Here is a 24,860-nt window from a genome sequence, read left to right as displayed (position 1 = left end):
GGAAAACAGTTTGCTAAGAAAGTTCAAGTTAAAGTACAAACACGAACACAAACATTTACATACGAATATGTGCATATAAGCGCAGTGTAACATATCCTTCACTGTAGCGCCCACTTCCGCTGACGCGGCTGCTGTTGCAACTGCGACTACCACGATGATACTTTAGTTGTGCTTTGGCGGCAATAACATCAGACTATTGTGCACGGATTGTAAACGGAAGATGACGCCTTCGCATCAGCACAAACACACACGTAAATGTATGCGCCTGAATGTATGCTTGCCTGGAAGTTGACAACAGTGAGGCACTCAAGGAATCAAGCTCTCAGTCGCATATGCAATACACACGCACGCACACACTCACCGACACATTGAGTAAAGCCACATTGAAACAAACAAAACTAATGGCAAAGAAGCAACCAAACAACAAAAATAAAAATAATAATAGCAACTTAACGAAACTACAAACAGCATATAACAAAGTGGAGGTAACGGCTGCGGCTGCAGCTGCGGCTATGGCTGTGTCGTTGATGGCATGAGCACCAAGAATGCCTGCAGCATTCCGACAGCGCAATTGAATCTGCGGTGCAGATTTAAGTGCCTTGTTACAACGAGAATGGTGAATGTAGCGAGGCGGACAACAACATGGCATGTATTCATACTCACATACTTGCATACGCGCATACATTTTTACAACAATGTGCACCCTCTAAAGGCCAGCTAAAATCAGAGTTAACAACAAATGCATTTATTTTAACTTTTTCGATGTTTTTATGACTTTCTTTCATTGTCCATTTGATGGAGCTATAGCGTCCTCGATGCGAAAAGAAAATAAAAGTAGAAAATGCGGGGAGTCCACCGCTTGGCGGGCGAGATGGCGAGTTGAAGCATCTACTTCCACAACTCAAGTGCAGCTATGCCAAAACTTTGCTTGTTTCCTACTTTCAATTTTATTTTAGTGTCCCTTTCTCAGCCAATAACTTCTTTCGAAACGTCCGAAAAGCCAAGCTCGTGCTCTGTTTTGCACCGTTTAGAGAGCAGTAAGGACTGCGAATAAGAGAATCGATAGCTTCCCTTGCTTTTTGTTTGCACTACTTTTGCAAACCGTTCGATTCAGCATTGATAAAATTAAATTGGAAATTTTATTTGTACACAAAAAAGACAAAAACATCACTAAGCATTGCACCCGCATTCCAACAAAAGGGCAAACACAAAACAAAAGTCAATTACAATAAAAATTCTAAGCAAAAGCTTTCACACAAACTTGGCGCCCAGTGTTGCATGTTGTTGAAGTGAAATGTTGTGTAATCGCTGGCATACTCATACATACATAAAAACATTTATTGCTTTATTCCAATAAGTTTGTACAAATTTCACAAATTGAAAAGATAAAGTCTCACTACGGCTAGTCAGTTCCAGCTGAACGAGACTTTTTTTTACTTTTAAATGCAACTTTTACGTTAACGCGTTACCTAATGGTGGTAAAGTGTTTGTAAGTGGTTTTGGCGACTTGAAAATGCCAAGAAATCGTGGATTATTGCATAAAACCAAACTTACATAGCAAAGCTCACATAACCAAAATTGCCGAAATAGAGTAAAAGTCGTGTTACTGGTATGCGAGCTTTGATAAAAGAAGCTTTGGAAGCAAAAATTAGGGCAAGAAACATAGTAATTGAGCCTTCAGAAACTTAACGAAGGATTGTTAGCCTGCTCTCAAGTAAAACTGATTTACGAATGCCCTGTAATATGAGAAAAACATTTTTTAATACATTCCAAACGAAGCATTTCAAACGAAACAATTAAAATATATCTAAAAACTTAACGAAGGTGGAAAAAAATTAAATCAGTTTGCACATAAAGTGCTTATACACTAGGTTTAATAAAAGCAGAAAATTTTGTGAAAAAACTGAACGAAACTTAACGGAGGCAAAAAAACTTTTAAATGATGTTAAACATAATATGCTTATATAGACTAGGCTTAATAATAGCAGCAAAATAGATCACAAAAACTTAACGAAACTGAACGAAAGTAAAAAAAAGCTATTAATGGTGTTACACATAATATGTTCATAGGCTAAACTTAGTAGTAGCAGAAAAATATGTGACAAAAAACTTAACGAAAGTAAAAACACTTTTAAATGATGTTGGACATCATATGCTCATAAGCTAGGCGTCATAATAGCAAACAAATATGTGTTAAAAACTGAACGAAACGCTAAGAAATCGGTAAGTGAATCGGTAATACTTAGACGAGCTGATCACAGATTAGGTAAGATTTTCTACGATATAGCATTACATTCAAGGAGGGTTGATCATACAGAAACGGACAAGAAATACTTCTATATAAAAGAAGTATAGGGAGGAGGTTTGAAATATTAGTTTAAATAAAATAAAATTTTGTCAATATGATTTTATTATATAAGTTTCCTATAGTGTGCAGAGTAACATGCAGATAACTTGCAACTGAATACTGAAAAAATCAACATGTAAAAATAGTATGAAATTTTTAACTTAACGAAACTTTTATAAAGTTAATGAAACTCCAAGAAAGTATAAATTTTTATTTCTGTTTTTAATCTATTCTAAATTTTGCCATTGGATGCTAACGCGCAAAAAAAACTTAACGAAACTCATTGAATATGGAAAACTTGAGTTTTTCGCTTTTTTTAAAGCTTTATTTCCGACGCACTTTCGCCAGTTTGTTATAAGACACAAAATGCACAAAGCAAAATCTGAAAGTTTTAATTGCAAAGTGAGTTCAAAAGTTGCCGTAAAATAATTTTTTTTAACACTTGTGTTAAATATTTATTCTCATATATTTATTGTTAAATGAATCTGTTAAAATAGTAAAATAATCGAAAATTCAGTTACAAAGAAAAACGAAAGCTGCTTCACCAAACTCTTCCTCGATTGCTACTCCCTACTTCTATCCTTCAGCCTTGCCACTTGTCGTTGATACCAGGCTTGCCATTTGTCGTTGACACTTGAAACATGCTTACGAAGAGTTTAAAAAATTTACGATATATTGAAAAATTTTTTCATAAACATTTTGGAATAATAAATAAATAGAATAAAAGCAAAATAATATTCTTACGTTTTATTTGTAATATTCTTACAATTAGCCTCTGAAAGAAACTTTCGAAAACTTAACGAATATTTTAAAAGTTAAACTAATATTAGAATTTTATTCATTTGATAGTAACAATTTTACTTGACTGATACAGAAAAATTGTTAAAAAAATATATTAACGAATATTTAAAAACAGCATGGAAACATAAAAGTTTTACTATTTTATTCAATATTACGCTTGGCTATAAATTTTACTCCACTGATACTTATAAAGTGTTAAGAAATTAGCTTAACGAAATTTTTTTGAGGTTAATGAAACTTTAAAAATCTAACGAAAATTTAAAAACCTGACGAACCTTTACAAACTTAATGAAACTTTAAAAACTACATAACCGCACACAAACGTTACTATTTTATTTATTATCACGCTTTACTATCAATTTTACTTGAGTGATACTGAAAAATTGTTAAAAAACTATCTTAACGAGCCTTTAAAAACGGTATGGAAACATAAAGGTTTTACTATTTTATTCAATATTACGCTTAGCTATAAATTTTCTCCACTGATATTAGCAAAGTGTTAGGAAGTGAGCTAAACAAAATTTTGTAGAACTTAACGAAACTTTAAAAATTTAAAGAAACTTTAAAAACTGCATACACGTATACAAATGTTACTTTTTTATTTATTATTATGCTTTACTATCATATTTAGTTGGCTGATGCTGAAAAATTATTAAAAATCACCTTAACGAATCTTTAAAAACAACATGGAAACATAAACAGTTTACTATATTATTCACTTAGCTATCAATTTTACTAGACTGATACTTATAAAGGGTTAAGCAATGAGCTTAACGATTTTTTTAGAGCTTAACGAAACTTAAAAAATTTAAGAAAACTTTGAAAACTTGACGAAACTTTAAAAACTTACCAAAAGCACAAAATAACATTACTCCATACATTACGTAATTGAAGCTTAAAATTTTCCATCTTTGCAAACTTTAAAACATCTATTTTTGCAATATTTCAAGCTTTTCATGTCCATTTCAAACCCATGCAAGCAAATATCCAACAAATTACCGATTTACAGTGGACTTATCCATATAAAACCAACGTACTTACTCAAATGCACACATAAAGCAATTCAAATACATTGGGCTATGTGTGAATAAGCAAAAGTGTCGGTAATGGGCTGATAAGATAGGAAATTGCTCTAGAGTTTTAGTAGAAAAACGAGGCAAATTGCAAGCCATATTATTGACAGAGGAAAATGGCTACATGTCCATAGCTTTATAGATATACATATGAATGTGTGCGTTGTAACACATGTGCATATACAGACACAAAATTTACTGTCGAAGCGACACCACCTTAAGACGTCTAGCTTTCAGAAAACAGCTGCCATTACCAACACAAAATGCAGTAACAGCAGCAAAAACAACAACCAAGCAGCCATTTTGCTGCCACATTTCGTTGTTTGCCCTTTGTGTTGACAACTACTCAGAACACAAAAGAAACCAACAAGTAAATAACTGGCAGCAGGAATGTAAAAAACAGAAAATAAGTAAAATATTTTCAGCATTTTAGCTTGTTATCGCAACAAGCGAACGTGAACCGGCTAACGGCGACCGACAAGTGCCAAGTGGCTTTGCTGCAGCGCTGTCCAATTGCTCCCGCCGGTGTGGCCGGACAGGCCAGCGAAAGCAACGTAGTCATCAAACAATGCGCTGTGGCACAACAGCGCATTGCGGTGGGACTAGCATGCGGGTAGGTAGAGAGTGTGTCGTGTGCAGATTGCACAAATTGCACGAGCTACACAGAAATTACAAGCATTGTAAGTGGTATTTCAACTTGAACTTAACAACAGAAAAAAACTGAAAAAAATTTTGGGCAAAAAGGAAATTCAAGTTATGCGATTCCATTTTACTCTTTTTTTTTTTGTTTTATGTTTGTGTGTTTGCCACATCTTTTTCAGCACTTGTCTTGGCTGCAAACATGACAAAACCAACAACAACAATTGCAGCAGTAATGACATCTGCAGCTTGTGTTAACAACTCACAAGTAAGCTCAAGCGTTTTCTTGACTTTTTAAGCATCACCCACCATAGCTCCACTCATTCACTCTTCTTTCCAATGCCACACTCGCTCTAATCCACCTACTCATTGTCGGCGTTGTCTGTTATTGTTTGCCTTCTCTATGCAGTTTTCGCTTTATTTTCTTCTTTTTTAGCAATTTTATTTGCCAAATTTTCGCTCTCTTTCACTCCTTCTCTGCGCAGAAATTTTCAAATTTTCTTCACATTTTCTTTTCGAATTGTCATTTAATCTCTTTTCTTTATTTTCTTTCGCCCATTTAGTCGCCATAACATGGACAAATGCTCCTGAGAATCAATACCCCATACTTGGTGAGGACTACATTGTCAAGTGTGAAGTGAAGGCTGATCCCAACCCGACCATAGACTGGCTCCGCAACGGTGATCCGGTAAGTAGCGCATAAGGATGTTATTAAAACTTCATGATTTACTTAGAAATTTCGATGCTGCGCCGCGCTGGCAACGATGGCATGACATGGTCATAGCATAGCGCAGCAAATACTAAAGTGCAAGTACATCGTAAGAGAATGTATGGGTGCGTGCGTGTGTGTATATAGTGATTGGAAGTAAAATGGTTGATCGAAAGTAAAATCTTGCCTGCCAAAAACCGCTCCACAGGAAAAGCAGCATAATTTAAAACGAGTGCAAAAAATCTAACGCATAGAGTTTTGTTGTTTTCACCACTACATACATATACTCGTTCATGCACATGTATATAACAAATACTCATTACTTGTTCGCATATGTATGCTTTGACAGTGCGTTAAGTTCACAGTTACAAGTATGTGTATGCTAAGGAGTTACAGAAACTTGACGAAACTTAAATTTCTTTCTCTTAATAATAATGTTGAAACTTTTTATCCAGCGCTTGCGGAACAACATGGTTTTGCACACATACACACGCATACGAGTATATCGTTTGCATAAATTGAAATTTAGCTTGTCACGAAGCACTTTTATGGAGCTTTTACGAAACTTAACGAAATTGTTAAGTGTTTTTGTGCAATTTTATGCGCGCATACGCGTACTATGCATGTAGTTTGACGCCCCGAGGAGATTTCCAGAAAATGCGAGTATGGCGAATGCAGTTGTGTTTTATAAACTGTATTTACTGTGGAGTTATGGATACTTGTGAGTTGTTAAGCTCGAAAATAAGTTTAATGGGAACTCAAATTGGGCTTATTCCCATGCCACTTATGGCAATGTATTTGGACTTATATACAGAAAACTATTTAGAATTTGAAATGAAAGTTGAATGAGAACTAAATGCAGGTTGGGCCATATAGCGTTTGCTTTTTGAACCATCTATTTTTTTGAGAATGGTAACACAAATGACATGTCAAATGTGTTCTTAATTTACTTAAAGGTTTGACATTTACGAAATGGGACGCTATACGCTTGAGCAAAATTGGGAAATATTGAAAACCTATTTCCAAAGTGATGAATCTTCTTGTTTGTTGGTTTGTTAACAGTAATAGTAGCCCGCCAGTGTTGGGTATATCACGTGTCATCTTCCTCCAGCTAATCTAGAGGTAGGCCCAGGAAACATGCTGTTTCGACGGGATGGGTCCAGAGGGAGAGGGGTGTTAGATGAGTCGGTTTTAGGGGCATGTGAAAAGGTGGTTAGTGTCGTGCGGGGTGCCTTCACATGCCGGACATATGTTTGGTATGTCGGGGTCGATTCTGGATAGGTAGGAGTTTAACCTGCTACAATATCCAAAACGTAATTGTGCCAGTGTTACACGTGTCTCACGAGGAAGCTGGAGCTCTTCATCTGCTGTAGGTGGTGGTTGGACTCCGATTACGGCATTCACAGGACGGGAGCTTAAGAAGGTGGTGACGGTCTCCCGGTGAATGACGTTTATAGACTGTCTAAATACTGTCAGATCCAGTAGATTGCGGTCAGTTTTGGTGAATCTTCTTGTTCTTCCGCGGTTACAGTAAATGGTGAGCGTTACCGTGACATGCTCAACGAGTTGTTTCCAAAAATTTAAGAGGATGACATGGACGACATTTGGTTTCAACAGGACGGTGCAACTTGTAACACTGCCAAAGTTACACTCGAACTTTTGGCTACCGTTTTTGAAAACCGAATAATCAGCCGAAATTTCGATATCAATTGGCCGCCTCGGAGCTGTGATTTAACCCCGTTGGACTATTTTTTGTGGGGGGCCGTTAAGGACAAATGCTATGCGAACCATGCAGAGACGATTGATGCTTTGAAACACGAAATCGAAGTTGCTATTCATGAAATTGGAGCCCAAACAAACGAAAATGTGCTTAAAAATTGGGTTGATCGAATGGCTGTAAAGCCAGTCGTGGCAGTCATTTGAACGATATTATTTTTCATTCATAAATGACAATGTTCAATCTTCAAAATAAAAGAAAAAAGTTTCAAAAAGCAAAAATTTGACATGGCCCACCCTATATATAGTATAGTTAATATCATCGATCATCTAATAATATTATAAATAGCGCTTAAACCCTTTTTGTGTTTTTGGCCGTGCTTCTCATCCTATTTCTGGCGTGCGTATTGTACGCCGTTACACAAATGGACGGGCCTACAGTTTTAAGCCGACTCCGAACGGCAGACGATTTTTTTATGAAGAGCTTTTTCATGGCAGAAATACACTCGGAGTTTTCATGTATGAAGATTCGATTTTAAGAGCACGTGTCATTTCTTTCTCGTGCTAACCGGCACTACTTGGACACATCAAGTGTACCCAAGTACTTCTCCCCCTGATTTTTCCAACGCAGAGTAGGACTTCCTCTTCCTCTGCTACCACCAGCCGATACCATATCGAATACTTTCAGAGCCGGAGCATTTATATCCATTCGGACGACGTGACCCAGCACACGAAGCCGCTGGATCTTTATTCGCTGCACTATGTCTTTGTCGTAATAAAGCTCATACAGCTCATTGTTCCATCGCCTACGATGGGCGACGTTGTCAACGTGCAAAGTTCCAAAAATCTGCCGTAGAGTCTTTCTCTCAAACACTCCAAGTGACGCTTCATCGGATGTTGTCGTCATCCAAGGTTCTGCGCCATACGTTAGGACGGGCATGATGAGAGCCTTATAGAGTGTTAGTTTTGTTCGTCGAGAGAAGACTTTACTACTCAATTGCCTACTTAGTCCAAAGGAGTACTTGTTGGCAAGACAGATTTTCCATTGGATTTCAATACTAACATTGTTATCGGTGTGAATGCTAGTTCCTAAATAAATGAAGTCTCTTACAACCTCCAAATTTATAACTGCCATCAGTGCAGATAGGAGCTACTTCGTTTAGTCCTCGTTCATCACCAGATCCATTCGCCTTGCTTCTTTATCCAGTTTGGAAAAGGCAGAACTAACAGCGCGGTTGTTAAGGCCGATGATGTCAATATCATCGATACACGCCAAAAATTGAACGCTCCATACAAAAATTTGCCGGAGTTATTAAGTTATGCGGCTCTCACGATCTTTTCCAGCATCAGGTTAAAGAAGTCATACGACAGCCAGTCACTCTGCCTGAAACTTCGTTTGGTATCAAACGGCTCGGAGAGATCCCCCCAATTCTGACGGTATTGATCAACGTCATTTTACATAGCCGTATAGTTTTGCGGGTATACCAAATTTCGATTCTACTTTCATGGGTATTTTCCAACACCTGGTGTATTATGAATATCTGGTCGATTCTGGATATTCCGACGATCATCTGCCAAGTATAAAATTAAGAGGAAACAAAAAACTTATTTGTTAAGTTCCTCGGGATATCCGTGTGTAGATTTTGTCTGATTGTCAGGTAAATTAAGTTTGATTCTGAGCTGAACTCATTCTTCCCCTGATGAGAGTGAAAGAGATCACAATTAGTTAAGAAATACGGTTAACTATGAGACCAATCGATTAAACATCAGCGCGTTTTCATATCCCTTCGAGCCAGATACCCAGTAGAGGAAATAGTCATATTAAAAAATCCAAACGACGAAAACAGGAGCTCACCCTGAGTACTACTCGTACTCACTTAGCTTTAATTGAGTTACTACGAGTATTTCAACATTTTAGCACGAAGCTTTACAGTGAAAAATTTACCTGTACTCATTTTCATTTCTAATTATTTTTGGGCTTTAAGAAGAACCGCGCTCCGAGAGCGCTTACTTCCTGGCTTTGCCCTCAGCGCATAAGAAATACCCCCTCAACTAATGCAACTTCCTTCTTTGCAGATTCGCACCGGTGATAAATACGTTGTACAGACACATGGCCTACTCATACGTAATGTCCAGGAATCCGATGATGGTATCTACACTTGCCGCGCAGCAGTTATCGAAACTGGTGAACTACTCGAGCGCACCATTCGCGTGGAAGTCTACATCCGCCCGGTCATAACACATTTGCCAGACACACTGGAAGCTGTCGAGGGTAAACCATTCGCCGCCAATTGCACAGCTACCGGTAAACCAGTGCCAGAAATCTCCTGGATCAAAGATGCTGCACAGCAAAATGTCGCCACGGCCGATCGCTTCCAAGTCAACCCACAAACTGGCCTACTGACCATTAACTCCGTTACCCAAGATGACTATGGTACTTACACTTGCATTGCCAAGAATGATGCTGGCGTTGTGGATCAAAAGACTAAATTGAATGTACTTGTGCGTCCACAAATCTATGAATTCTACAATGTGACGGGTGTGAGTCAGAAAGAGATTGCTATTACTTGCCGTTCGAAGGGACGTCCAGCTCCTGCTGTCACCTTCAGACGTTGGGGTACCGAAGAAGAATACGCACCAGGCTTACAAGCTGACGATGAACGCATCTCTTTGGAACAACATTTCGATGAAGAACGTGGCGAAAGTTCAGGCACACTACGCGTTACACGAGCTACACGCAACGATGATGGCCTATATCAGTGTATAGCGCGCAATAAGGGTGACACCGCCTACAAAACTGGCCATATAACCGTTGAATTCCCACCAGACTTTACACACATGAAGGATCTGCCACCGGTGTTTAGCTGGGAGGAACGCAAAGCCAATCTCAGCTGTCTGGCTTTGGGTATACCAAATGCGACAATCGAATGGCGTTGGAATGGTCGTCCACTGAAAGATGCCTACGACAAGAATCTCGTTATTATCGGCGCTGGACCACGCAGCGATCTCATTGTACACCCAGTGGGGCGTCAATATTACTCGGTTTACAAATGTATCGCCACAAATGTGCACGGCTCAGCCGAACATGATATGCAATTGAAAGAGGCACGTGTACCTGATCTTGTTGCCGCCGCGATACCACGCCAACTCACCGCCACAACAATTACCTTCGATATACGTGGACCGCCAACGGAACTGGGTTTACCCGTTACAGCCTTTAGCGTGCAATATAAAGAAGCTATTAATCCCGATTGGTCAACGGCGCAAAATCGTAGCTGGTCACCAGACTCACCATACATTGTTGAGGGACTGAAACCACAGACATCCTATCAATTCCGCTTTGCGGCACGCAACCAAGTCGGCTTGGGCATGTGGGGCGTGAATCAGCAACAATCGACACCCAGACGCTCGGCACCCGAAGAACCCAAACCACTGCATTCGCCGGTGCAAAACGACAAGGAGGAGCCCGTTGTAGTGTCGCCATATTCCGATCACTTCGAGCTGAGATGGAGCGTGCCAGCTGATAACGGCGAACCCATCGACTTCTATCAAATCAAATACTGTCCAGTAAGTTGGAATTTGCAACACTTTAGTACACCGTTATTTTTTGTAATCACCAACACTAATCACCCTCTCTAATCGCTAACTCTACCTATATATTATTCCGCAGGGTGTAAAAATGGCTGGCACTTGGCATGAGCTGGAAAACCAATGCGTTTCACAGGATGTCATCGAGACCACATCTTACGAAATGTCCCGCCTGAGCGGCAACACCTACTATCGCATTGAGCTGCGTGCGCATAATGTGATCGGTTTCTCATCGCCGGCATCGATTATTATGAAGACGACACGAGGTGAGTCCGATTCTGCTAATAATAATCTGGGGACATTATTGTATTCGGCCGGCTATAATTCGGCCGCTAATTCGCCACATAAACACTACATTAAATTCATGACCACAACGAGAACAGCCGGAACGAGAACTGCAACAACTGCCATCACAACAGCAACAACGGCAACTGTCATAGCTCTCGCAACAACAACATGCATAACATTATTTAGTGTTGTAGCAACGATGTTAGCTTAATGGCACAAAAGAACAGGAAAGCAAAAAAAAAAGCAAAAACAATAGAATTTCAGTGAATTCGAAATTGAATTTAGAGTAAAAAATTTTAAACTTTACATGAAAAATTTCTAAAGTAAACGAAAGAGAATTAGAAGCAGTAAAATACAATTGAAGCGAAGAATTTTTCGAACGAAAACTTAAAGCATAATTTTTTTTTAACTAAGTAGAACGGATGTTGAATTTAAATTGAAGCTGCATTAACGAATAACATTGTAAATGAGCGGTTTTTCTACTTTATAAAAAAATGTGGAAAAATTAAAGCATAGCTTGTGAGCATTTGAACCGCGTTTGAAGGACAGAACTTACTTTTTTGCGCAATTCGGAGATTGGAGCATTTGAGTAGAGTCATAATTTGATAATCTAAAAATAATTTTTTTCATTATTTCATACTAATTTTAAGCAGCCAGCTAAATTCAATTGATTTTATTAAGCAAAAAAAAAATTTATAATAAATTTATTTGTATTTTGTAAGCTCAATCCCGATTTAACAACAAAACAACAAATTACAATGTTATTCCAGCAGTTGCTTCTCTTTTGTTTAAAATATTTGTCCAGTGTATTTGATGATTGCAAATTTTTCGTATCTAACAATGCATGATTTAGTTTTGAAATGTTTAATTAGACGTTTCTAACCTTATTCTAGAAATGTATATAAAATAAAATAGCACATACCTCCACCCTCGACAAGAATATTCCAAACAGTATCAATTTTCGTTGATTTACTTTTAACCAAGAAACGCTGTAAACACTTCAAATTGAAAAAAATACATATTTGGGATGGAAATCAAATGCAGATATCATAACGGGCCTTAGGTCCACCGAGTGTCTTGGCTTAGACAAGCAACCTGGCTAACCTAACCTAACCTAACCTTGGGTCGTTTTCCCAACTTACCTCTAACTGTACAGGCCACTTTCTAGCGATGGTAAACATATTTTCGCTTTCCCAAGCGCTCATCAAATTTTCGGGTATTCAAAGATCAAAGGGAACATATCACCCTTTGAAATTTTTTAAGTTCAAAATACACAGAAAAGGAAAATAATCAAATGTCATTTTAAAGTTAGAAAAATGTATCATCCCGATTAGTAACGCGTACTTTATTTATAATATGAGCGAACGAGTCTTATGGTCCCAAATTGTAACAATTCAAAATTCCTTAAGACACTCTGAGCTTACGAAACTTAACAGCGTCAGCCATTGAGCACGTCCAGAAGAATGTTCCAAGGCAAGCAGTAAATTTCCAGCAAAATTTAAACACTGCCACACGCCACTCTATACTGCAGTCAAGATGCTATATTCCTAAGATGCATCAACATTCCCCATGCATATACGAGGAATGCTGCTGAAGTGACAGTCCGTGGCCGGATAGAAATCCGGGTAGTTCCGGTTACTTAGAGCCGACTGTCATGGGAACGTTATTCACAAGATCTTCTTGCTGGCTAATAGAACGAAAGTACGAAAAAATTCTGGAGCTCATTTGTTTCTAAAGTTGCTGAAAATATTTAAAGCGACAATTCAATATTCGTGATAGAACCTGTAAAGTTCAGATTATTCAAATCAGACAAATTCTTAACAATTTTCTTCTACATATTTTGACAGCTCGTTCATTCCCGTTAAGAATTACATTTACTAGAAATCAAAACACAACAAAACATAACGAAAAACATTAGCTAAAACTGCAACTAAAAAAATGTCAGTGGAAAAACGTTGTAACTTCAAGTACTTAAACTGCTTTTTCACTCAGTTTCCATAAAAATGAATGCTTAAAAACTGACTTATTTGGTAGGCAACGCCTTTTTCATACCACTAGGCATGAAGCACGCTTCACTGAAGTAAAAACTTCCCACTCCGTAACTGGCAGTTAGTTGGCGACAGAGAGTTGCTTTGGCACGGATTGCAGCATTCAGTGTACAGTCAAGCCTTCAGTACCGGATCCGCAAGTGTTTCTAAATTTTCAATTATTAGGCAAATATTTAGTTTCAGCAGAATTTTTCCACCGCCGCCGTAGCCGAATGGGTTGGTGCGTGATACCCATTCGAAATTCACAGAGAGGTCGTTGGTTCGAATCTCGGTGAAAGCAAAATTAATAAAAACATTTTTCTAATAGCGGTCGCCACTCGGCAGGCAATGGCAAACCTCCGAGTGTATTTCTGCCATGAAAAAGCTCCTCATAAAAATATCTGCCGTTCGGAGTCGGCTTGAAACTGTAGGTCCCTCCATTTGTGGAAAAACATCAAGACGCACACCACAAATAGGAGGAGGAGCTCGGCCAAACACCTAACAGAAGTGTACGCGTCAATTATTTATTTATTTTATTTATTATAATTTTTCCAAACTGGAAAATAATAATTTCTGAAAACTTAATTAATGCTGCTACAACAAAAGTCGCCTGTTCCTTTGACAGTAAGATCCGCTGTACCAATCCATATTCGTCCCTGGCTACAGTCCTTTGCTGACTTTCATAAAAGTATTTGGGTTTATTTATTTTGCTTATGAAAGAGCCATAAGAAAAAATCTCTGCCTACAGTCCTTTGGAGACTTCCGCAAAAGTATTTGGAAAATGTTTTGTGCTTTTGAAGCAGCTATAGAAAAACTTCGACATTGATACACCTCAGACAACTTCCAATTTTCTTTGTTAGAAAACGCAAATATGCAGCTTTAAAAAGGCTGAGCAGCCACACTTTTCGGCGGCTTATCAGTAACCGGAAGCAGTTCTCATATAAGATTATTTTTCTATCTCTTTCTTCCTTGCCTATCAAGTTTATAACCATCAACGTAAAATCTATTATTGTACCGGTCTCACACAGAAATTTGTTTTGTGGTTTAGGCCAGACGTATTGCTCTATATATAGTACAATCAATATCTTGTGGATGACCGAAAGTACTCTCTACTCTCAAGTATAGCAAAGGTATGCAAAATATATATGGTGCATGTCTTAAGAATAACAGATTTCGTGCCAAAATACCAGCATTAGCACCCCCAGTAAGCGACATTTATGTGGTTATATGTCAGTTAACAGTCCGGTTGTCACTTTATTCGTAAGCAAAGTAATTTGAGCAATTAAATATGCTAAATGAACAGCAACTTATTGCTTTATAAACCACAATTAATTTAAACGGCAAAGTGAGTCACTAGTATAAACGCCATTCATATTCACCAACTGTGCCATTTTGCACTAGTTGGGAACTGGTTACAAAATGTGTAGTTTGTAACTAGACCTTTAGGAGCCTGTGTCAATTTTTTGCAAGAAAACTTGTTTAATGCAAGAATCACCATTACAAAGGTTCGACAGTTGTGTTTTGATATGATATATATCACGCAAACGCTGTCACGCCGGCAGCATTCATTAAATACTTATGAGAAATTTATTTATATTTAAAAAGCAAATACTAAAGTTATTTGTAACACCAAAGCGATTAATACATTTTCATTCTGATTTTGAAAAAATTTGGCAAACTTGGCTGGAACTGAAAGTAGTAAGTTGTCAATAAACTGCTTACTGTTTGAAATAAATTTTGTAAAGGTTATAAGTAACGGCCCAAAAAATAATACATTTTATCTGCAAAAAATATTTTGTGTTACATAATTTTTATTATACAAAAATGTTCTTTATAAACCCTGCTTTCTTTCAAAATTAAATCATGCAACAAAAATACACTGAGAAGAAAATCACGTAGAATGCAATTCAAGCGCGTTTCAATTTATTTTCTTTTTTCAAAATTAAATCATGCAACAAAAATACACTGAGAAAGAAATTACGTAGAATGCAATTCAAGCGCGTTTCAATTTTTTTTTTTTTTTTTGTTAACAAAGTTCTCGTCAGAGTAAGCTATCACACACAAAACATTACAAACATTTTTTTACCACATAGCATAACATTAATTAACAAAATGGCACACTTTCAAAAGCGAAAAAAATGTAAAACTATAATCTCACATACAAATTACTACTTAATTACTATGCGTACTTGTATTTACACTACGTTTTAATTTTTGTTCTGTTAATTCATACCCGTATTCGTTCTCTCAAAGCGCATTTAAAAAAACCAAAAACAAAAACACTATTTTGAAACTTAATCCGTTTACATTTTATCTGTATTTCGTGTCGTATTATATTTTATTTCTACTTAATAATTTTTTTTTTCGTTTTATCTTTGTTGTTGGCAAAACTCGTCTGTATGTGAAAAATGCCACTTTCGTATAACTTTTCATGCTTGCTGTCTGCTCATGTCAATGTTACACTTTCAATGTGTGCGTGTTTTTTTAAATTAATTGTGTATGTTCTTTCGCTCATTAATTTATAAATATTTTTTTTTCAATTAATCTTGCTTTCACAAAATATATTTTTTTTCATTGTATGCATTTACATACCTATGTATGTATATTTCTTATTTTTTTTTTTTTTTTGAAGAACTTATCACCCGCTAGGCATTGTTGTCTCCAATACCTAAGCGTGTCTACACTTAGTAATCTCAAATCGAATTCCATTACAATTTTCCATAAAATAAAAAAATATATAATTTGCTTTGAAAAAAGTGCGCTAATTTTAAGTTAGTTTCTAGTACATAAAGAAAAAACAAAAACAAAAAACACATACATAATGTTTAATAATTTTACTTAATATGCAATAATTAATTTAATTGTTACAATAAAAATTTTGAAGCTGCAAAGCAAAGTGATTCAGTTGCGCTCAAAGTAGTGATGTTTTAGTGAAGAATTACGCGGATTCGTGAAGTAGCGCAATACTACACACATTGGCCTTAAAACTGTTACATTTTCGCAAGCGAGACACCTAAACATACTGAGTCGAGAAAAAAATTTATAAATTTCATTATAGAAGCAACAATCATTACTCAACTAATGTACAAGTATTTCAAACTCACCGTTTAGCGTAAATGTCCTTAACTTGAATTTTATGAAAAAGAAAAAGATTCCAAAAAAAACTATTTTTATTTAGAACCCCAAATTTTCAACTAGAAACTCAAATTCGTCACACTTTCTGCAACAATTGCATGCGCGCAGCATTGCATAAGTTTTTGTTGTATTTTATATTTTTGTGTGTGCATATTTTTGTGTAAAATACAAATTGAAAAGAAACAAAAAAAATTTAAATAAACAAATTTCTTCAAATAGTTACATATGTGAAAATATAATGGAAAAAATAAATATATAGCCTAAGTTACGAGTGAAAAAATGTTGTTTAAACATATTTACTATCATTTACAATAATATTTATTAGATTTTAGTTGCGCTCTTACGCTCTCTTTCTCTTTCCAACTCTCCAATTTTTTTTTTCACTCACTCTCTTAATCATTTTTATATAAATACTACATGCATATATACATATATATAAATATTTTTTAGTTAAATTCATAAGTAAACAATTTTTAATTTCATTTTTTTTAATAAAGCAAATGAATATGATACAAGAAAATAATTTAAAAAAAATAAAAATAAAAAAAAACAATAGCATTTTTATTTAAAAGCAAAACAAAAAGCATTCACTCATAGAACTCTTTTGTTGTTGTATACGGCATTCAGTCGTATGTAATATGTACTCGTATAAGTATTTGTCTCTTTTACGCTCACTCACTCGTTTATTCGATCGCTCGCTCGTTTGTTCGTTCGTTCTCCATCTCTATTTATTGTATGTTTGTATTTGTGTGTTTTGTAATGCAATTTTATGTATCTAACTTTCTTATATTTTACTCAACATGTATACTCTCTTCTTCTCTAATAAGCTCTTCCGTTGTTGTCTATTTTACGTAAACATTTTTTTTTACACTTCTACACGCATTGAAAAATATATTTAGTAGTTGCAAAAATTTCTTGATTTACGTCGTATTCATCCTTGTTTGTTTCCTTTGTTGTGCATTTCATCAATTCGTTGTATGTATGTACCTTTCTTAAAAATTGCGTCGTTTTTATTTTCAATGTGGCCAACTGATTTATAAAAAATTATTTATAAAATATGAAATGCAGTGTATCTCAAATATTCTAGTTTCATGCCGAAAAGCAAGGTACATAGGCGTCTAATATTACAATATAAAAAAATATTTTCGTCTTACATTTTTAATAATGCAATTTAATATAAGTTACGAGTATTTATGTCCAAATTTGGAAAAAAGGAATAAAAACATTTTTAACTAATTATCAGTTAATTTAAATATAACAACTCCGTACAATGCGTATATTTATGCTTCTTAGCGACAAAGAAGTACAAAAGCGGCACTTATTTTCATAAAATACTATAAATTTTTCTGCTTGGGCCGCCGTAGCGAAATACGTTGGTGCATTCAAAATCCCGGGCATGAGACTCGAACTAATAGAAAAGGTCTTTTCTGATAGTGGGCGCCCCTTGATAGGCAATGACAAAGCTCCGAATGTATTTGTGACATGAAAAACGCTCCTCATAAAAAACCAACTGCCTTTCGGAGGCGGCATAAAGCTGTTGGTCACTCTATATATGGAAAAACACCATAACGCTCATCACAACGAGAGTAGGCTCAAATTTTATATTTACATTATATATAACAGAAGCAAACCCTTATCCAGAAGCAAATAAAAATTGGCAACGTAGCATTTGGAGTAAATCAAATATAACTAATGAAAATTGCCAACGTAGCATTCAGAGTAAACCAATTATAACTCAGGAATATTGGCAACGCAGCATTCGGAGTAAATCGAATATAACTAATGAAAATTGACAACTTAGTATTTTAAGTCAAGTCAAGTCAATGGTGCGCATTACTTGAACGTAATTGACACATATTGCTTTTTCTCGAGCATTAATTAAATGGGATTTTTGATAGGCACAGCTCAATATTGGCAGGTTGTTTTAGGCAACCCTTTTCTTCGGTGTGCCTATCAGAGCTGTTATCTAGTTTGATATGCTCAATTTATAAACCACACAATTCAACAAAAAACAACAAAATTACTCGCTACCAGTCGAGGAGGCGACATGAGTTGGCCACAGAGATTATATGGTTTAACCACGCTAGACTTTTTTTTTGGGATTTCCAGAATTGGGCGGTAATCAACCGATGCGCACAATATCAGCATATACCAGTATGTGTTACCCTTATTATTAGGCTACTGCGCACTGCAACCAAAAGAGATCAGTTGTGCATGCCAGTCTGTTGTGTTACCTGGACCAGTGTTCACATTCAGTCGAATCTATGCAATAGTCATTAAAAATTCAACTTCTCGCGCCCAGTCATTTGCACGGGCCTCTCGCATACGTGATCTCACACACCCAACCTGTTTGCTGACATTTCGATCCATTTAAATCCAAAAACCATATATAAAATGCTTCTAAAGATAGTACTAAAGTAATAGAAACTATGAAAAGTTTTCATTGTCGGCTTTGTTTATCGATTTTTCCGCCCCTTTGCAAAATACTAATGTACTGTCGGCAAAATCTCTTGCACGAAAATTGGCAACATAGCATTGGCAATTGGGGCATCTAGTTGATAAATGCGATCATATTGCCCTAACTTCGGTTAATTAGCAATAATTTATTTCAGCAATTATAAGTTTTAGCCACATCGATTTCTAAAAATAAATTTATTTATATGCTTTTTGTCCTAATTTCTGTTCATAAATGGTTTGGATTTGCTTGTTAAAAGTACGCGTCACGACCAGCACATTCAGAAATTTGTGGAACTGCATTAGTTATAATTTAAATTACGAAATATTTTTATTCAACTACTTTAATGTTTTAGAAAAACTTTTTAAAAAATTAATAATATTTAGTCTATTTTTAATTATACAATTTTTTAACTATTTTTAGCCATATTGCGAAATTAGTCTTGACTATTTATCTACATATTATGCACTTTACTTATATTTATGCATATAGTTTTAATATCTATGCACAATTGATTAGATTTTCATTTTCCAAATGATTGAAAGTCACTTAATTTGAACGAAATCGGTTTAAACATGCGTACGCATACTTTTTTAGTGTTTTTTTTCTAATTTCGTTTATTGCATTGTTTTTAGTGCGTGTTTCTTCGGGTGTAGCCGTGCTTATAATGAAACACCCATTTTTTTATAGTTATTCTCTTAAGTGTTTAGCGTGTGCCGTTTGAGGTTATGTGTTTTCAGTTTACTTAACCAAACGAAAATAACAAAATATATTCAAATGTGTTTTCATTTCACTTAACCAAAAAAGTTTTCAAATTGTGCACATTTTAAACAAATAATCTCCTCATACACCGCAAATTTACAAAATACTTAACTCATAAGTGTCATTGAATTCAAAAAATAACAACAAGCAATAATTACAAGTGCCATAAAATACAAAACCAAAACATTGCTAATTAGATCTTCACCCTGCACCGCCAGCAATCAAAAACGATTGGAAAACTTTAGGCATTGGACTAACAAAACTCTCTTCATAAACGCAAAGTATCATCATCCGGCATTAAAAATTAAAAAAACAAAAACAAAAATTGTAAGGCAAAAACTAACCTCATTTGCTAACCGCAACATTGAAAGCATTTCGTCTACACATTTCTACAATACAAAGCATACAAAAATACATACGTCACATTTCGCAAAAATGGGGTTACCAACAAAAATAATATTAACAAACACAACAATACGAAAACGCATCAACACAATGACCAGAGTGTCGAAAAGTTCTCATAATGGCGCCACTTCCGCATCCTTCCACTCATACATTTTCCCCTTCCTACAAACGTGCGTTGCTGGAAAATGCCACGAGAAGGTTACAGTCAGTCATAGCGCTTCTTGATTTTACCACCAACAGCAACTGCAACACACAGTAAGCACACTCACACATATAACGACTTAACGGCGCTACATAGCAAGAAGCATTTAACCCATTTTCACACATCACAATGCCACAACAAACATTGTTAGTAGTTTGCGAAAGAAGATTAAAAATCCAGAAATTCTTACACAAAAATGCAATAAGAAAATAAAACTACAATAAAAAGAAACTTTTGTGTGTGTTTGTTGCTATACTGTCTTTTTTTCTTTGTCTCTTTGCTCTCTGTCTCAACTTTGTGTTTTCTTGATTTTTGTTTTTCTATTTTTTCTCTTTCTCTTGGATTTCTTTGTTCTCTTTCACACACTCTCACCAATAACACGGTGCTGTCAAAAATTAACCCAAAAAAATCTCATTTTTGATTGAAATGTTCAAATTAATAAACAAAACAAAAAAAACAAAAAAAAAAACGAAAACCAAAATCGAAAATGCCTTTGCACGTGCTTTTCTAGATAATCCTTATAATGGTGCGGCAACCAGCATCCGAGGCACAGTGACTACAGCACAAAAATGGCAGCACTGCTTACTGTTAATTGCACTAGCAACAATTGCAACATTCGCGTGGCCACAACAGCAACAACAAACTATGCACACGGTAAAAATGGGCAACAAGCCGACGGCAGCAGTAGCGGTGAACTAAATTAGCACACCCGCTAGGAAGCCGAAGTGGAGATGTCGAAGAAGAAGAAGAAGAAGAAGAAGGATCATTCCTTGTAATGAAGTAGTAATTTAAATAGCGAAACTTGTAAATAAAAAAGAAAAACCATACAAATACATGTGTATGATCTAAAAAAAATCACCGACTAACACTTCCATATACATATATGACTTCCACGCACGTTGCGAAAATATGTATTCCGTTTTAATGTACAAAAATACCAAGCCAAATGCAATACCATATGAAATAATTTACAATTAGATCGGTATTAGAATTGTTTTTGTGTGATTTAGCAATGAGAAAAAAATAAACAAATACTGTTTTAACGATGTGTGCTTCTACTGATACCTTTAGCGAGTTTTGCGTTAATCCAATTGATAATAAAAAAATTTATATGTATATACAAGATTTAAATAACAATTTGTGCTTCACATTGACATTAGGCAATTTGCTCTTCATATAGCGTGAAAATTTATTTAAACCTTGTTAAACCGTAGGTACTTAACTAAATAATGAATTGTTATCAATTAAGTTTGATGTTTGTATGCCTTAAGCTCGAAACCGCGCGCATTTATTTACTGAAAGCAAAGAAAATTAAAAAAAGTGTAACAAATTCATGTTTCTACGAAAATAATAGTATTTGTATTTGTAAAATAAAATAAAAGAATTTTAACAGTGGAGAATTTATGTTTTGTTTCAATTTTTATTTTTTTCTAACAGCTGCTTACCTTTTATACCCACGCGTACTTGTGGCCGAGGGTATTTTACACCACTGTGTTTATTTATATTTTGTTTGCGGACAATAGCAAAAATTGCAATGGCGAACTACGGCAACACTATTTTCTCTGAACTTAAACCGAAATCCAACAGTCTGAATCCCGATTAGCGGTACTCGTATAACTAACTATTAACAGTTTTTGATTAAATTTTTTTTTCAACAGACAATAGCAAAATTTTTCAAAGACAATTTATTGACATACTATTTTTTCTGAGGTAGGGCATTTATCTAGTACCGAAATACAGAATCCCAAATGCCGAGTCATTTATTTAATATATTTTTTTACGGTCAATAACAAAAATTAGACTACGGTAAAACTATTTTTCTGAAGTACGACATCTAATACCGAAATACAGACTCCCAAATGCCGGCACCAGGCAAGCAACTATCATTTTTTAATTTTTCTTTTTTTGCCGATTATCGGTACGAGTGCTACAACTAGTTAAATTTTGTAATTATCATTTTTTTACGGACGATAGCAAAATTTACAAAAGCAATTTAGAGCCATACAATTTTTATGAGGTAAGGCATTTGCTTGGTACCGAAATCCAAATCCTAAATACCAGTTCAAGCAGGGCATCTAATACCGAAATACAGCAGCCCGAATCTCGAGACTACCAGCAAGTAAAATTGTTTAATATATATATGTTTTGCTATCAAGGGCAAAAATTACAACGGCGAACTAACACTATTTAACACTAACACTATTTTTTTTATCTCCGGAATCCCCAGTCCCGAACACCGGCACTAACAGATACCTATTTTTTTAATATTTGGCAGTGTAAACTCAAAACACAAACTGAGCTAATTGCAAAATAAGTTAAATACTCCTTTTGAATCCACCTTTCTAAAAGGTCAAACTTACCCAAATTCATGTAAAAATAAAAAAGTGCCCAGAAAGTAAGGATTTCCGTGATCTGTACTTAAATAATTATGATAAGCAACACCCTGTTAGACACAATTCTTAAAAGTAGTCGGGAAACCATAATTTCACACTCTTGTCTAACGAATGCGATCTAGATAAAATTTTCAGCTAGGAAGACATGAATTTCCAGTCCCGAAATTTTCGGACGATATAGATTAAATTTTCAGCTAGGATGACATGAATTTCCAGTCCCGAAATAGTCTCGAGATTTTTAGACGATATAGATAAAATTTTCATCTAGGATGACATGAATTTCCAATCCGGAAATAGTCCCGAAATTGTCCCTTTCTAATCCCGACATCTCAGTGTTGCGAAGAAATTAAGGACGTGATGGGTGAACTTCTTTCAAAAGAAGTGACAGTTCAAACATTTTGAGTCCATTTTCTTATCATCACTTAAAATCCATATACAAAATAGAGTTTCGCAGCTTTACTCTGCATACTTCCAGATATTCTAAACCGACTGCCACAAAAAACCTAACCTAAGGCAAATAGTTGCACGCCAATGTTGAATGCCTCTTTCCAAGAATATCAAGACCACGTTTTTCTTTGGCATACTTTAAAACTTCTCGTTTTATCACTTTTAATATTCGACATAAATGAAAGCTTTAGATAAGCATTTGTTTATAACGAAAGCCTTAGATAAGCTTTCCTTTATAACGAAAACTTCTCATTTAGATCAAAAGCTGCTTTGTTAAATTGCAAGCTTAAATTTTCAATTCAAAAAGCGCTTGGATGTACTTGAAGTCAATGAGTTCCGCTTTTATTTCTGCTGATTATTTTATTAATGCACAGCAAATTAAATTGAATTTCAAAATAAATATAATTACTTATACGGCCTACCATTCGGGAGTGCGTAGTTTAGAATCTCCGTGCATGAAATAGCAAATTAGTAGGCAAAGTTTTTTTTAATAGAGGTCGCCCGTCGGCAGGCAATGGCAAGCCTCCGAGTGTATTTCTGCCATGAAAAGCTGCTCAAAAAAATATCTGCCGCTCTGCGCCGGTTTAGACCTGTAGATCCCTCCATTTGTGGAAAAACTTCAAGACGAACAACATATATTGGAGGAGGAGCTCGGTCAAACATCTAACAGAAATCTCGTGCCAATTATTATTTTTTTTTAGTTTTAGTTTTATTTAATATAAAGTATTTTGTTATCGAAAACCACTGATAACTCTTTTTCTTGTACTTCCTTCTAAGTTTATTTTACGAAAAATAATCTTTTATCTGCTTTTACTTTGAATTTCTTTAGGAAAGTGAAATTTTTTGTTTCTTTGAAATCAAACAAAAAATACTCAAAAAGTATTAGGATAGTTCAGAATTACATTCAAATGATCTGGCAGCATGGAATTTGCAAATATAATAGGAAGTATTTTTTTTTTTTTAATTTTTATTTTAAACCTTCGTCAAATAGTTTTAAAATTATAGCTTAGGGTAGAGCCATGGCTGCCTTGACCTCAAACTTGATTAAAGGTAAATAGCCTTTCAATTTGCCATAAAGAGCAAATGGCCAGGCATCATAACATTTGCAAATTCCCATGGCAACACAACAACAAAATGTACATATTATATTTGCCAATAACAATTTGCAAATGCCATGGTTTCGAGTCATTTGCACTTAACTGTGAATATCCTATTTATGCCTTACTAATGCCAAGCTGCTAGACTACTCGCGCTTAATTGTGAACCACCCTATTGTTTTTTAAGAATCTCCATTGTAACTAACACTGCCCAATATGATGCATAGCATATATATATGTATAAAAAAATGAAAATTAAGTGAAACATATTAAATTAAACAATAATAATGAAATTCATTAAAAAACGCATAAAATAAAAGTAAAATTAATAAAAATTAATAAAAATCTAACGAATAGTTCTAAGACCCCACACTAACGTTTCAGTTCTAAAAATGAGCCCGATATTCGTGCATACCCACATTCAAAATGCAAACCACAAGAATTCTTCGAATCGCACAAATATTCCAATGAATTGTTTAATCGTTTTCAATGCAACGAATGAAATTTGTGTACAACTCCGAAATTTTTATAAAAATATTGCCGTGAATTCTTTGACGAAATTTTCTAAATGTTTATAAATATTTACATACTCTGCAGAAAAAAAAATGGATTTTGTATAAAAAGAGTTTAAAAAAAGGTGAAGCAATTTACAATTTAAAAACTATGCATTAAGTGTGAGGGAAGTATTTGATAAATTTATACTACAATTCAAATGGAGACATGCGAGTGAAGAATATTTTAATGAATCAAAAACACTTTAAGGTAGCAGTCTGGTC

The 24,860-nt window shown here is 35.3% G+C and overlaps 1 protein-coding gene across 3 annotated transcripts in view; it reads left to right on the top strand.

The window, feature by feature from the left end:
* Nucleotides 1-24,860, top strand: part of LOC128858773 (fasciclin-2) — a 103,175-nt gene that overhangs the window by 60,750 nt on the left and 17,565 nt on the right. For 2 of the 3 annotated variants that reach the window (XM_054095273.1, XM_054095272.1), the window contains 3 exons: nucleotides 5,424-5,548; nucleotides 9,362-10,852; nucleotides 10,956-11,139. In XM_054095273.1, the coding sequence (XP_053951248.1) occupies nucleotides 5,424-5,548; nucleotides 9,362-10,852; nucleotides 10,956-11,139 (1,800 nt within the window). Of the gene's footprint in view, nucleotides 1-5,423; nucleotides 5,549-9,361; nucleotides 10,853-10,955; nucleotides 11,140-20,658; nucleotides 22,725-24,860 lie in introns of those variants that run through there. The other variant, XM_054095274.1, reaches the window with a different exon arrangement.

The sequence above is a fragment of the Anastrepha ludens genome, chromosome 3 (genome assembly GCF_028408465.1).
Source record: "Anastrepha ludens isolate Willacy chromosome 3, idAnaLude1.1, whole genome shotgun sequence".
In the NCBI taxonomy this organism is placed as follows: domain Eukaryota; kingdom Metazoa; phylum Arthropoda; class Insecta; order Diptera; family Tephritidae; genus Anastrepha; species Anastrepha ludens.
This window is presented reverse-complemented; position numbering and strand designations above follow the sequence as displayed.